Source organism: Poecile atricapillus, chromosome 17, assembly GCF_030490865.1.
Source record: "Poecile atricapillus isolate bPoeAtr1 chromosome 17, bPoeAtr1.hap1, whole genome shotgun sequence".
Taxonomy (NCBI): domain Eukaryota; kingdom Metazoa; phylum Chordata; class Aves; order Passeriformes; family Paridae; genus Poecile; species Poecile atricapillus.
Genome location: NC_081265.1, coordinates 2,839,560 through 2,855,169, shown reverse-complemented (window position 1 = coordinate 2,855,169; position 15,610 = coordinate 2,839,560). Strand labels below are relative to the sequence as shown.

Sequence of the window (15,610 nt, the reverse complement as noted above, 5' to 3'; positions counted from 1 at the left end):
GAGACCTTAAAGTTAAGTTGACTCTGTAAGTGACCACTTCCTTAATTAGGAATAATTATTCTATATAACATTTTTGTTGCAATATAATGTTTTTGTAATGGGGCCCTTTTCAAAACTCTTCAGACAGTGTCCTATAGTTGGATGCTTCTTTTCTGAGCAACTTTTGCATATAATTTGCAAACATGGTACTGCTGATGCACCCAAGGGGACATTTCAGTCCCTCCTTCAGCATCAGGCTCTGTGATGCTGGATTAATTCCTCACCCAGCACAGCCCTGGAACAGCCCAGCTGGATGTGACTCCCTGGGCATATTTTCATGCTGCATCCACAGGAATATCTGTGATTCACAGTATCTGTTCTGGCACTGGTGCAGATGAAGTCACACTGTTGAGCACTGGCAAAGACACACAAGATGAAGGGAAGGAATATGACATCTTCTGAGATGAAAGATACTCCAAGAAATACTTGATTAAAAGTATTGAGTTTCCCCTAAGCAGTTACTTCTGCTCCTAAAGTACAAGCATCTCATGCCTTCCATGAGTTCCCATGTCTGGGTCCTGTCTCTCCAGCTCTGCTTCTTCTCTGCCAACTCCACATTTCATTAACACCAAAAATGGTTCCATCTTTGTCCCTAAGACCTTCTGAGAACTGGATGCGATGGAACCTTTGATCTGACACCTTTCACTTCATTAACTTGGAGGCTGAAGCCACACTTGCAGATAACTTTGTTTGTGGGAGCTCTCAGAGGAGCTGTTTTCACACTCACTGCAGTGATTCCCTGGCTATTTACATCAGGGCAAATAGGTCAGCCATGAAACGTGGACGTGTATTCCTCCCAAGTGTAATGATCTCATTAAATTGTGTCTAATTGTAATGCAGACCTGTTTGTTTCCTTGCTGAATGCAGGCAGGATCCCCACCAGTTGTAAATGTGCCATTTTTTTAAACTTGTTTTGAGTCTATTACATCAATTATTTAACTTAGGCCCCAGCTATGAATAATTTAAAGAGCCTCCAATTCTTACCAAGAAGAGTTGGATGTTACCCAAGTCTTAATTTTTTTCATTAGAATCCAAGAGCTGTTGTCTCTGATATTATCTCTCTGTTCCAGAGCAGCAATATTTTTATTGTTTTTGTTTTGTAGAGCCTGTGTACATTAAATTACATTTGGTTCTTGAATGTTTCTGACACAGTGATAGTGATTCACCAGCTAATATTAATAAAAATGAGTGTAGTGCACTTGGCTTTGTTGGAGGAAACCTAGCAAAACCAGAAATGTGGTGCCAAAAGATCAAGTAAATGCAAAACATGATGCCAAAAAGATCAAGAAGAAATATATTTCACAAAGAGGAAATATTTTAAATGTATATTAGCAGAAAAAATACAGATTATTTAATCTGTCTTGATAGTACCTTTCAACAAATCCTTTTAAAAGCAGTTTCCTCTGGAGTGTGTCCCTTTTTGCACTGCTCCTTCTGATTCCTCCAAAGAAAAAGCAGGATGGTGGTGGACCAGGAACATGGTCACAGGAATTGCATCATCTCTCAGGGGAGCCATTTGGAAGGGTCTTCAAACAGCAGAGCCAAACATGAAGAAGAAGATGGTAGAATCATCTCAGGGATATTTCACTCAAATAAGATCTAACAGAATTTATGGCACTCTCCCTACTGGAGATGTTTCAAAGCAAGAGCTGCAGTTATTCAAAGAGTTACTCTGCTCCAATCTCTTTAAAAAAAAAAAAAAACAATAAAAATAAAAACTCAGAAAAAACAATCCAGGAAACAACAGGTCAGATTTCTGCTCATCAGCTGTACTTCTAAATCTGGTTCCAGAGTTAGGAGCCAGGAGAAGTTGGTATAATTCTCACTGTGGGGAAAAAAAATCTGCACCCATGAGCAACAGGCTGACTTTTTAATATCTTCATTAATGTCTGAAGGGAGATCAGGCACCATTATTTGCACTCACAAATAGCACCACAGGGTTAAAAATGAAAATGATTGAAGCAGTGTTCTTATGAAATGAGAACCAGACAAGAGCCAAATGATAAATTATGACAAAATATGGAATTAAAAAGATGGCTTTCAGCAGGGCAAGGACTGATATGATTAAAATTAGAGCTCAATCATGTGGCTCATCTTTCAGCACACTTTATTTGTGTTCTGTCATATCAGTTATAGCTGGGTAGTTGTTGGAGAAGTTTGCCTGGGTTTTTTAGGGTTTGGTGGGTTTTTAGCCAACTGGTATCAATCTAAAATAGCTGTTGAAGAAGCATTCACAGATGGAGCTTTTCTGAGGTTTCTGTTTCCTCTTTCTTTTTCAAGTGTGTGCCCAAAGAGCCCTCCCTGTTCTGCAGCACCTGGGCATGTGCTGCCTCTTCCCAATCCCTGAACTTCCAGCTTTTATCCTTTGGAGTGCATTCATAAGATCAAGACTCACAAAGTCTTGGGGATGGAGGAAAAGGTGAATGCTGAGGTTTTGCCAGTGGCAGAACAACTCTTTTAATTATTTTTTCAATTGTTTCCCGAGCCTTTCTTCACTCTCCAAACAACCTGTAACACACCGACTTTATCTTGTAATGCACAATTGCTTATTATTTCAGCTTTATTAAATATTTTTAAAAGCCCAGTTGAATCATGACCTCATTCTCTCCCTTTTTTCCCCAATACCTTGTGTCTTGGAAAAGGCTGATTGCTTGTAAGTCCAGTTTTCTCTAATTTACCAATTTTACTTATCCTTATACTCCTGGGTACGTGATAATATTTGGAAAACATCAGCTGTTTTCCAGTGTGGTGCTGACTGCAGTGTGAGATTGCTGGTGGATTTTTGTTTTTATTTTAACAACTGATTCAACAAATTCATTCTTAGATTTGTTCAGAATTCTTGAGTGAGGTCTGGGTTCCTGGTCAGGTGTGACAGGAAGGATTCCCTGCTCCTGGATCCCAGTCCCTGCAGGCATCTCCATGGTTTTGGTTGTGCCAGCAGCAGTAACTGGTGTTTGTTCCTTGGAATTAGAAGTAGAAAATCCTCCTCTATCCACGAGCTCCACGTTCTTACTTTGCTTGGAAGTTTTTGGGGAGATGCATCCTTTGCACAAAGACTTTCTCAAGTCCCCCAAACCCCAGAGTCAGCACAAGCCCCTGGAAAAGGTGCCCCATGGGATGTGTCCATCACATCCCTGCTTAGGTCAGCACAACAACAAAAAAAATACAGATTTCCAAATAGCTTTATTCAAAAAAAATGCTCAGTGATCAAGACCAAACTAATGTAAAACATAATAACTGTGTATTTAAATACTGGCACGATTTGAAGGCATTGTTTACACTCATTTGCTCTTTCTTCATATCATTATAATGAAGAGAAAAGCTGCAGGTGGCTTTTTTCTTTTTTTTTTTTTTGGAGGAGAAGGAGTGTTTGGGAAATAAGGAAGGGGTAAAACAATGTTATTAGTCCTTCAGAGTCATTAATATGAAGAAAGAAAAGTGCTCCAAAATGACTTGCTTACAGCTGCAGAACATGTCACGGAGTAAAACCCACCTTCATTAAATGGGCGAGAAAGAATTCTAATTGTTTTGAAGTTCTTATGATCAGTCTGCATGTGCTTCATTGTAACGTGATACTAAAGTGCCTCAATTATGATTTGTATATTTTGGTGCCAGAAGGGTTTTTTTCTTATGCTAAATTATTAAGTTCTGTCAGCTGCTGGGCTGTCATATAGAGATACAGTAAATCACATTATATTTTGTCATGGATTACACAGAGCAATAAATTTGGGAACAGAGATCAAAGTAGTTTCACAATCACATCTGAGTGTAGGAGGAGTGTTTAACTTGTAGAAAATCTGATTTAGGTGAAACTGTTGCAGTTCTTGTGTGAATTTGAAATGAATTTGAATGTTTGCTTGAAAATGAATAAGGTACAAATCCCCAAAAGAGTTCTCCTGTATTCATTTCAGAGGAGTTAATTCTGACCTACAGCTGCAGGACGGAGAACAGATAAATAATTAAACATTGGGAATGTAAAGAACCTTCCAATGCCTTATTTATGTTTTTAATTGCTTTGATGATGGAGCAATATGTTCCATTTTCATTTTAATTGGGCCTTTGCTGGACTTGGGAAGTTTCTTCTCGGCTCTGGCTCCGGGAAGTTGTTGCTCTTTTGGGGAAGCTTTGTTGTATTTAAAACTACAAAAAGTAATCCAGCCTAATCTTGCTAAGGAGCGCTCATGGCTTCAGATCACAGATTTGTTGGGGGGATTTGGTCGTATTTTCAGTGTCTGTCTTTCCAAATGTAGAAGTTTAACTTCTGTTAGGGCTCTTGTCTGATGATGTAACTTCAAAATACGGAGTTAACTTTGTGATGTTGAGTTAATTTAGTGATGCCAAGTTAATTCAGGGGTACAGAGTTTGTCCTTTGTTCCCACTTTTTCTTCTATTTAATAGCAAAGATTCTGTCTTAAAATGATGCATGCATAGAATGTTTTTCTGCTCATTGTCTTCTTAATAAATGCTTGTTCCTGCCACAAAATTCAATTTAAAACAGCAATGCAGAATCTAAAAGCTTCATTCTTATCCTTTTATAATTATTTCAGGAGCCTTAAAGTCTGTCCTTGGCAAAAATCAAGGCCTTTGAATTTAGCTGATAAATAATGGTAAAGGTTCTCAGATCTTGGAAATCTCCAGTTTCTGAGAGAATCATGTTTTGTAAAGCTCAGGTGAAATCATCTTTAACTGAGTCAAGTTAAAGTGTCACATCTTGGGATGTTGCCTCCTGTGTGTGGAGGAAGCTCTAGCTTTGACTTGCATCTTTAAAGATGTTTCACAGCCTGTCCCCTCGTGGTTTTGTGGGTACCAGAAACATCTGGGCCTGAGTGATTCTGGAAAGTTCTTTTTGTCAGAGCATGGGGGAGCCCAAGCTCATGGGAGGAGTGAGGTGCCTGCATTCCTTGGATAAAGGCAACTTGTCAAAGTTTAAATAATTCCTGTTGGGTTCCCGTTTTCTTTGTTAAAGCTCTGAAAAAGGACATGCCAGCACTTTTGATTTAACATCTTAAACTCAGTTTAAATACCCATCTTTGTTTAGTTGGATGGAACAGGAGCAGGAAATATAAAAATGGTAATCCAGGAATGTATTTGTGATTCAGGGACCCTAAAGTGGAGAGTGTTGCAGTCTCCCCATCTTCACCTGGTTTACTCCATCTCATTTGAGTGTGGAGCTGTGGGAAGGAAGGTGCCATAATATAAAACCTGACCCCAAAGTTGGTGAGAATAGGGAAATAATGAGAAATCTCCACCCCAGCTGCTGGGTGTGATGGATGGCAGATGAGAAGCAGTGACATCTGTGACGATCATTTGAATCTCCTCATTTGCAGGGATCTTTGTCACCACAAAACACCACACTGATTTCACCAGAAGTCATCTCACAGATGGCAGATGAGAGTCAATCAAACAAAAATCAGCCATCTTTGCCTGTGTGCCCTTGATCCCAGCCCAGAACTGATCACACCCAGCAATTTCTTGGCAAAATGTCCCAGAAAAACTTCAAATTAAACCACAATTCTCTGCCAGCCCTTGAAGTGCCTGATGCACTCACCAGTTTTGTCTTCTGTAAAGGGTAGTTCAAGCATTCAACAATTGCACGTGGCAAACCCAGGCTGTTAATCTGGTTTTAAATCCTTGTCTTGTATGCAAGGCTTGTATTTTAGACCAGTTTGTTTTAAATGATGTGCCTGGCTGTCAGCAATATTGACTGGGAATCAGCATTAGTGATGCTGGGGAATATTTAGATGCTCAATAAACCCATTTAGCTGAAGGTAATATTTATGTCCTGGTGTAATTTGGGCATCAGCCACCCTGCAGCTGGAGCCCCACAGAAGACTTTCTGGGAGAGTTTAAAATGCCTGTATTCAATTGCTCTGCATAATTTCAGAATTATTAGAAATACTCTGTTGGTTTAAATGATAAGTCTGGAATTTGGAGTTTTCCTAAGGCACAGTTTGCAGAAGCAGTTTCTCAGTGGGCCCCCATTAAGCAGAGCTCTGCAATGTCCCACAGAAAGGCAATTCTCTGTGCAGGTACTGTCAAAGTCATTTCTATTCATTCTTGGGTTTTTCCCAATGAAAAGTAATTCACACATGAATTAGAGGGGTTTTTTTTTTTCTCCTAAAGATGTATGTTTAATGAAAAAAAAAAGAAAAAGGAAAAGATTTGTAGACCTCCAAAAGTGAAATGTAAAATAGAATATTAATAGGATTTTAGGATTTCTATCATTCATTTTCAAAACCCTTGAAGTCATTTGGTACTTGACTAATTATTCTGTTAACATCATTTTGGGTATTCAACTATTTTTAATGGTCTTTTGGGTGGTTCAGATTACATATTTGAACTGGTGTGCTATTTTCACTGCTGAACAGAGATCCAGCTTTCATTTTTGTCTGATTGGTAGGGAGAGCAGGAGAAAGAGCAGGAGTTTGGTGTAGGAAGTCACCCACTGTCAGTGTTAGAGGCACATAAGGAAAATGCATGTTTCAGGCTTTGAGTCAAAATGGAATTTTTATGTACAATCAGATGGACTTTAAAGGTGATCTGCTGATCTCTGAAGTTTAAACAGATATTGTACAGAGAGTTTTAACATACTTAATAACAAAGATTGCCACCATTAGCCATTCTGAAGGTCGTTTTCTTCTGACATCTATCAAATTGCACAATCTTGAATTTTGGTACAAAGCATAATGCTGTCAAACTTAAAATAGAAATATTCCAGAATGTGGAGTGGTGTGTTGTTTTTTGAGGTAAATGGGCCCCATTTACATTAGTTCTTTGATGTTAAATTCCTTGCTGCACATCAGAGAACAGTTGCTTCTTCCCTGGAGCAAGTTTTCTTTCTTCTTCTCCCCCACCCTTTGATTTTTTTCCTCCTTTTTTTTTCCCTTCTTTTTTTTTTTTTTTTTTTTTTTTAAAGTTTGCTTACACTTTTATCTAACTAATTATGGAGGATCAGCTTATGGATGGCCACTTTTAGCTACTTGCAGGCATTTTGAAAAACGATTCTTTCATAGCTACTACCCTAAAAAGTTCTTAAATCTGCTGCTTCTTTATCAGTGAATATGGTGTTGTTTGTGTCTATATATATGCATAAAACTCTAGTTATGAGAGCAGTTTCCAAAGCTGGAAGACAGAGAAACATGGAATTATTTAGGTTGGAAAAGACCTCTAAGGTCATTGAGTCCAACCATAAAGCCAACACTGCCGAGCCCATCACTAAACCCCGATTGTTTGGGTTGGAAGGGATCTTAAAACTCATCCAGTGTCACCTTCCTGCCATGGCAGGGACACCTTCCACCATCCCAGGCTGCTCCAAACCCTGTCCAGCCTGGCCTGGGGACACTTCCAGGGATCCAGGGCCAGCCCCAGCTGCTCTGGGAATCTGTGCCAGGGTCTCAGCACCCTCCCAGGGAAGGATTTATCCCCAATATCTTACACAATGCACAGATTTGTAACGTTTCGAGGATCCTGAACAGCTTCATTTCTGATAGATATCCAAGACATCCCAAATGCCTCCATGGATGCTGCTGGAGGATGGAATTGTCCATGTGGCTGCCAACCCCAGAGTGCAGGGATGGACCCAGGAGAGACCTTGGGGTTGTTTAGGGCATGTGCTCCATCGAGTGGAACTGGAACTAAAAGTTCCCTGTGAGACACCTCACACCTCCAAAACAGCTTATAAATACCTGGTAATAGGGCAGGACACAGTTTGCTTTTGTGATGTGATGCTCTCACAGATCCTGTGCTCTTTTACTGATGCTGCTGCGTTTCATAAAAGGAGAAAGTGAAAATGTGGCTGTGTTAGAAGAGCATCCATTAATTCAGACACCACATCTGGAGTGCTAATAATGGGTCTTAATTTTTACGTGAAATGTTTTGTTGAAGTCAACGCAGTTTTGCTCAGCAACCACAATATGATGCTTTAAGGCTTTTTAAAGAATTAGACTTGGTTTTTAAAACCAATTAACTGCAACAAGGACATAATCTTTTTAATGCAAAAGTCCTCCGTAATATAAAACAACCGCATGTAAAATCGTCATAATCAGATAATTTTAGCTAAAATATATATTAACTGTGTGAAACTAAACAGGAGTTCATTTTTGAATCAGTGGAATTCCTCTGCAGCTTATCCAATTTAAACCTTTTTCATTATAAAAATAGATATTCCAATTGATACTTCTGACAAGCTTCTGCCAAGTGGGAATTTCAGCAGCCACCTCTCACACACGGAAAACGGGTTTCAGACCATTAATTCTATTTGCAGTGCTGCCCACTGCTATAAAAAGAGCTTGACTTTAATGAACACTGGCTGACCCTCCAAATGTTCACCTTCCACTTGGATTCTTATTCATTATGTTTCTGAAATAGCACCTAACCTGAAAGGGAGGGAATGCCCTTAAAATAATTCAGAAACAGCTCGTGCTTCCTCCAGCACATGCACCCAGCAGCCAGCTGGAAGAAAAGGAACCCAGGAAACTGCACCAGGCCAGTGTGAACCTTCTCATTTATCAAGATAAATGTGATATAAATCCCCCTTGATGCTCCCTGTACACAGCTCTGTGTGTATTTACTCATTTCTTAGAACAAAAAAGAGTAAAAAGGTGTTTTTTGTGTCTAGCAGTGCTACCTCTGCCCCAGGGAAGGTGGTTTATGTCTCCCTTGGTTGCAGACCAACAGCCTGTATAAAGAGGTACTAAATTAGTTTTAGTTGCAGGTTTTAAGAAAGGCAAAGCTTCATATTTCAGCAGTTGAAAGATGGCAGTGGAAAGGAGGGTGCCCAGGCAGCCCCATGAGCTGGATCTTTACTGTGCTGTAAATTGTGGTCTCTGCCTTCATCAGAGCTGCTCGTGTGGTTTGTGATGATGCAAGAGCTGCTGGGTGTTACAGACCTCAGGGAAAAGCTGAAGTCAGCAGGAGCCACAGAATTATGGAATGGTTTGGGATGGAAGGGACCTTAAATCCCATCTCATTCCACCCCTGCCATGGCAGTGACACTTTCCCCTGTCCCAGCTGCTCCCAGCCCTGTCCAGCCTGGCCTTGGGCACTGCCAGGGATTCAGGGGCAGCCACAGCTGCTCTGGGAATGTGTGCCAGGGCCTGTCCACCCTCCCAGGGAACAATTCCTGCCCAAGATCCCACCTAAACCAACCTGGCTCAGTGGGAAGCCATTCCCCCTTTTCCTATCACTGCATGCCCTTGTGAAAAGTCCCTCTCCAGCCTTCCTGTAAGACTCTTTAAGGTACTGGCAGGGACTGTCCAGTTTTTAGTGCCACAGGTTCAAATATTATCAGTTTTAGACAACCAGAGCCCATCTAGCTGTGCTTGTGCCATCTCCAGGGAAAGCTTTGGGAGCTCAGTACCTCTGAAATTCAGACCACTCAAATATTTGGGACTGGAAGAAAATGCAAGAATTTATGGTTTGTTGGTGGCTGGGAGACAAAGCTTATAAATATTTTGTTAACTGGAAGTTGTTAAAGCCATTATAAAATAAAATGTTGCAATTCCTTTTAAGTAAACTGTTAGGATATCCTTTCTTTGCCTTTAGTTAGGAATAAAACAATGAAATTCAGAGTATCTTTCTTTTGAATCACCTCTGTCCTGTCTCTCAGAGGTCAGCCTGATTCCACTCAGTGTGAGCAAACAAATTCTAATTTGTTTATGGAACTCATGAGTGGTTTTTTATTATTTATTGGGATTTCTTCTGTGGGTTCAGGAGGTTATAAAGCTGCTTCTATGAAAGATGAGGACTTTTACCCCAGGCAAATTGAGCGAGAGCAGCTGTAACGTGATCTGTGCAGTGCCTTGCTGACGAGTCCCTCTCCCTTTCTGGGAGTAACAGTAATTTATGCTATTGCTGTAATTTATTTTTTACTTTTTTTCTCTAAAGATAAACTGGTGGTTTCAGTCACTTTATGACATGCAGTGGTGGTAAGACATCATCTGAAACAAGGCTGCAGTACAATGGAACGAGTGTTAACGTGGGTCAGCCCAAGTACAAGAGAAACAGAGCATGGACAGAGCTCCCTGGGATAACTGCTGCTGTGTCACCATTCCTTTTATTTATCCACCCCCACCGTGGGCCCTTACAGTGGTTGTGGTTCACTTTTGAGTGATTAATAGAGAAAAAGTGAAATTTAATTTGTCTGGTGCTCCAGAATTCTTCAAGATGCTGGTTCAGACCAATGTGTATTGCTATTTTCTCTGTCTGTAACCAGACAAAGCCATAATGTTATCTCAAAAATGATGCACAAATTTGATAATTGGTTTTGATAACTTTTTTTAGTAGATTCCTCAGTACCAACAACCAGATGGAGACACCCATATGTTTCATAATTTTGGAATTTGAAGGGATTGAGGATCTGAAATTGCAATTTCATGTAAAGTTTAGGATTACTTTGAACTGGCTGTAATATTCTTACGCTGAGCTGCACCTTACAGAGCTGCCCGGATTGCCGAGGATGATTCCAGCCCTACCATGACGATCCGCAAATGCTCCGTGGCTCTAAGCTCCTCGATTTTATAGCCCAGTAAAATCAATAAGACTCTTTGCCTGCCTGAAATCCCTGGTGTTTGCAGAAATGGAGCCTGAGCTGGATGCACACAGGGTTCAGAGACTTTGGGGGCCCCTGTGGGTTTTTTTGGTTCCCCCAAAGAGGGGCTGGCGGGAGCTGGCGTTTGGGCGTTGGATGCGGTGCCGTAAAACTAAGGACGACAGATCAAAGGTTTGAGCAGGAGGTCAGATAGATTTTGAAAACTTAATCAGCTTAAATTTGCTTCAGAACTCAGCTGTGTGATATTCTGTCCCCCCTAAGAAAATATTTGTCTTAGACACCTGTCCTCAAGTTTGAGAGCCAAGAAGACGAGAGTGCCAAGCAGTTCACCTGAGGACAGCGTGGTGGGGCTGGGCTGGTTTCTGCAAGAAAAATACAAATCAGGTTTCTCTCCTGAAATAAAATTGCATTTACTTTTTTATTAATATAACTATTATCAAATTATTTCTGAACTTAAATTATTTGAGGAAAAAAAAACCTTAAGAACTGTTTTTCCTGGGGTTACAGAAACATTTGCTGGTTGGATTCTGATATGACCAAGCAGCCTAGTTTTCAGTTTGGTTTATTCTTTAGCTTTGAGTTGTGAAAAAAAAATCTAAGGTAAGGAAAGAGCTGTATGTCCAAGCTGGTTGAGCTGCATCTTGGGTGGATTTTCAGTGTAATCCCCACTTTTCCCTAGGAAGGGATGAGCAATGGGACAAAACTGAGAGGTCAAGCTGCATCCCCCATGTCACGTTGCCTGGGACTTTCTCCTCATTTTTTCCCCTCTATTCAGAAACAAATTCATCCTGATAAACTCGTTTATGTGTGTTGCCTCCTTCCCCTGCCCCACACACACACACACACACACACACACACACACACTCATTCTCTCCTTTTTTTCTTTTTTTTTTTTTTATTAATCCTCAGAACTCTTTATGTTTTTCTAATAATTGGCAGCAGAGGTACAATTTCTCCCCTCTTTTAAGTGATGAATAGTTGGCCCGAGATCAAAGCCCAGCCCTGGCGGTTTTTTGGCTGCCACAGAAGGGCGTTGTGGCTGGCGCGGGGCCGGCGCTCGGTGATAGGCATGTGGAGGAGGTGCCAAGCCCAGGGCCCGGTGGCAAAGTGTCTGTGCACGTCCTGTGTCTGAGCTAACGGGCTGTCTTTTGTGTGTGTTCCAGGCCAACAGCCAGCTGAGGCAGACCAAGGACGAGTTCCGCCACAAACTGGCCAAGTGCTCGCAGGTAGGTGGCCAGCAGACAGCTCAGGTGAACCTGTTCCGCTTGGGAACTCGATGAAAAGTGGAGTTACTTCTGGTCTTGAAAACCAAGAGAAGTCATAGCTCGTTACCAAGTCAAACATCCAGTGTCTGCTGGCAGGTTTTAACTGAAAAACCACAGGGCATTAAGCTGCAAAATACAGGTGGGTTTTTTTTTGAGTTCTGAATTTCATCTCCTGAGGACCCCAGAGGACCGAGTCCTCCTTCAGCCAGTGGGAAGGAAGGTGAGGTACTCCATCAGCCAGCACATCTCAGAGAATCAGGGCAGTTGCACAGCCAGGACTTGCATTTCATATTAAAGGCCAAGGTTTCTTCATCTCTATCATTGATCCCCACCAGTTCTGCATTTCTGCCCAAGACAGCACCTTGAGGAATGTCAGTGTCTGGAGGCAGACTGGTTTGGACTTGCGTTTTTGGTCTTGAGAGAACTCAAAAGATGAAAATGAGTGTTGAATTTACATATATACTTAAAAATGGTAAGGCTGGATGGTTTTACATACTTCAGCTTTCAGTTTGACTGACAGGTAGTACTGAAGTGTGAAAAATGGTGGAGATGCAACCAGAAGTTAAGCTTTTAATAAGAAGAAAATTGCCACGAGGATTTGTGTGGAGGTGTCATTCTCCTCACTGCTCCCAGCCATAGCAGTGTCTGCCTTGCACTGCAAAGTGTGTCTGCAGCCAATACTCCAGTAGCAGTCTTTTAAAATCAATAAAAACACTAAAAAGAAGGGTTTAGCAGCCTCTAAACTAGACAGGAGTGATCAGCAAGACAATAACAAGAAACTGCAAACTTTACTGTTCTACCGACACTTCAAAATATTTAAAAATCTTGATTTCAGCTTTTCAGCTCCTTTGAGCCTTATCCTCTGTAACACTTGTCCAAAATTGTGACTTCAGTGGTGACATTTATTGGCTGTCACTTTTTCACACTGCTTTATCAGAATAATTGGTAAGTACATCTTAAATTCTATTACTAAAATCTAACTTGTATTTTTACACATTTATTTGCATACAGAGGGATTGTAGGGTCTCCATCCTTGGAGATACTTAAAACCTGACTGGGCTGATCCTGAACAACCAGCTCTGGGTGATAATTGCTGTAAACTGGTCCATTCCACCCTCAGCAATTCCAGGATTCTGTGGTAAATCAGAGAGAATGTTCTCTTTCCTAAATACCTTTCCAGTAATGTACAATTAGTAATTTAGTTATGTCAAATTAGTAATTTAGTAATTTTTGAGGAGGGAGAGAGGGAGGGAGGGAGGGAGGGAGGAAGGGAGGAAGGGAGGAAGGGAGGAAGGGAGGAAGGGAGGAAGGGAGGAAGGGAGGAAGGGAGGAAGGAAGGAAGGAAGGAAGGAAGGAAGGAAGGAAGGAAGGAAGGAAGGAAGGAAGGAAGGAAGGAAGGAAGGAAGGAAGGAAGGAAGGAAGGAAGGAAGGAAGGAAGGAAGGAAGGAAGGAAGGAAGGAAGGAAGGAAGGAAGGAAGGAAAACAAAAAACAAAAAACCCTCTTTTTTTTCTTTTATCTTTCTATCTGAACCTGAAAACCAGGAAATGGTTCAAGCTCAAAAAGTAACATTTAACTCATATCAGACCTGAAGGAAGAGATGCCTTCCATTGGTACCTCTATTTTTCTTTTTGTCATTGTCACCCACATGTGAGTGGAATCAAGGCAGGCTCTCCATGCCAGACACAATCCAAGCCAATGGTTCTTGGTCCATTTGTTAAAGACACTTGGAATAACTGAACCATTTCTGAATTTTTAAGCAAGGGATGAGGGAAATTGCTTTAATTGTTACAGCAGGAACCTGTAGGTAGTGTAGGGCAAGGTAAGAACTCTTTAACCTAAATGTCATAATAAATTTTGTCAGGCTGACATTTATTGGGCTGCAGAATAGTCTCAAGGTTTGGGGACATGTTCTGTATTAAGGTGGCTTTGCTGTAGCTGGGACATTTTACTGGGGAGAGCTGGACCCAGTTCCTCAGCACTTTCTGGGGCAGACACAACACATCATCATCTGTCAGAGCTGTTTGGCTCAATAAAACAGTTTCACCCTGATGTCTGAATTTCTTTACTTGTGTGGGTTTAAATCAAATCCCCCAAGTTACTTGGACGTGGTTGGGTTTGGGTTTTTTTTGTAGCTCACTGTTAATAATTGGTCGATTGTGACTTTTCTTGTGGTTGCCTTGCTGACAACATCTGTCCAATCTTTCTCTCTGTGGCCTCTTGGAACCTTCACTTTTAACACCCACACAGAGAAGATATTTCAAGAAATTTCCTCTGAAGTTTATACAAAGTAAATAGAAGTTTTTGCTCTGAAAAGTACTGCACAAAGCAGATCTTTCTTCATCAATTCTTGCTGAAATTTCTTTGCCTGCATTTCAGAACTCCTGTGCTAGACCAGGGTCTCATCCAGTAAAAGCTTTATATCTCAGGTTTGTGTTTTATTGAGGAGTTTGCTGCTTTGTTTCCTTTTTAAAATGACAATATGGGACATGCATAAAATGCTGTCGTTTTGCATGGATTCAAGTTATTATCTTAATAATTTATATGATCCATTGCTTTCTTCTGCTTTCTCCTGCACATTGCACACCTGGTAAAACCACATTTCTGCAAATTGTCTGTGTTCTAAACAATTACCTAAGCTGCAAACCCAGATACACTGCTTCATCCTGGCTAAAGAGTTGCACCCTACCCAGATAATCTCTAAATTTTGGCATATTGATCTCAAAACCCCTTCCTTTTGATGGGTATTATCTTTTGAAATATGTATTTTTATTTTTTTTTTAGAAAAGAAATACAGAAATACAAATGTAGGTTTTACACATAATTCCTGGGCTTTTCAGATAGGTAAAGAGAAATAAATGTACTACAGAGTTTTAATCAGGCCTTTTCCTCTTTCTCACTTATTTTAGTGCCTTCATTTGTAGCACAGTTCTTCTTACACTAGTCCTGGCCTATTATTAGGGTTTTTTAAACTATTATTTTTTCCTAAATAACAGTATAATTTAATAGAGTTAAATGTTTCTCTGCCAGTGAGGAGGCCTGGCAGAGCCTAAGCACCTTGATCATCTCTTCCTGAATTGTCTGTGTGCTAAAGTGTTTTTAGAATTATTCTATAATATGCTGCTACAGCAGCTTAACCTTAAGCTTGAATATATACATTAAAGTCAGTGACTCTCCCACGTGTTTAAGTGCTTTGCTAGGTGATGACATGTCAGTATAAAATTCTGTAAATATGCCTAAAGGATCAGGGTTAGTTATGACTTTCCCCAGTGATGAAAAAGGTAAAACAAATACAGTTCAACAAATGACAAGTGAATCACCTAAAAGGTCTAGATCAAGGTCCTGGATGTGGAGTCAGGTCCTCACTGTATTGCTCAGCAAAATCTGCTCCTTTCAGCAGCTCAGAAATTTCACTGTCAGGTTTAAATTTCAGTCCAGTGTGTGAATGTGGGCATTTTTCTTCTCAGCAGTATCAAGCTATAAAATATCCCCGCTGGAAAAGGAGCAGCAGCATCCCAATGTAAACTCACACTCCCGCTTTCAGAGCGGTGCAAGACGGGCAACAGGCTCCAGTCTGAAGATCACAGATGTGCTTTGTTCTCATGAGTAAATATTTTGGAATGTCACAGCGGAAAACACTTCCAAATATTTTGTATTCAGCAATTCTTGTCATTTACAGCCTTGCTCCATTCCTTTTCTCTGCGTGGAATTCCGTGCCCTGCTAGTGTGCAGTGTGCTAATTTCAAACATCCAGCTTGC

The 15,610-nt window shown here is 40.7% G+C and overlaps 1 protein-coding gene across 3 annotated transcripts in view; it reads left to right on the top strand.

Annotated features, from left to right (window-relative positions):
- The window catches only part of CEP112 (centrosomal protein 112), a 159,611-nt gene that overhangs the window by 104,270 nt on the left and 39,731 nt on the right, over window positions 1-15,610 (top strand). For all 3 annotated transcript variants that reach the window (XM_058852388.1, XM_058852387.1, XM_058852391.1), the window contains exon 22: window positions 11,752-11,814. In XM_058852388.1, the coding sequence (XP_058708371.1) occupies window positions 11,752-11,814 (63 nt within the window). The remainder of the gene's footprint in view (window positions 1-11,751; window positions 11,815-15,610) is intronic.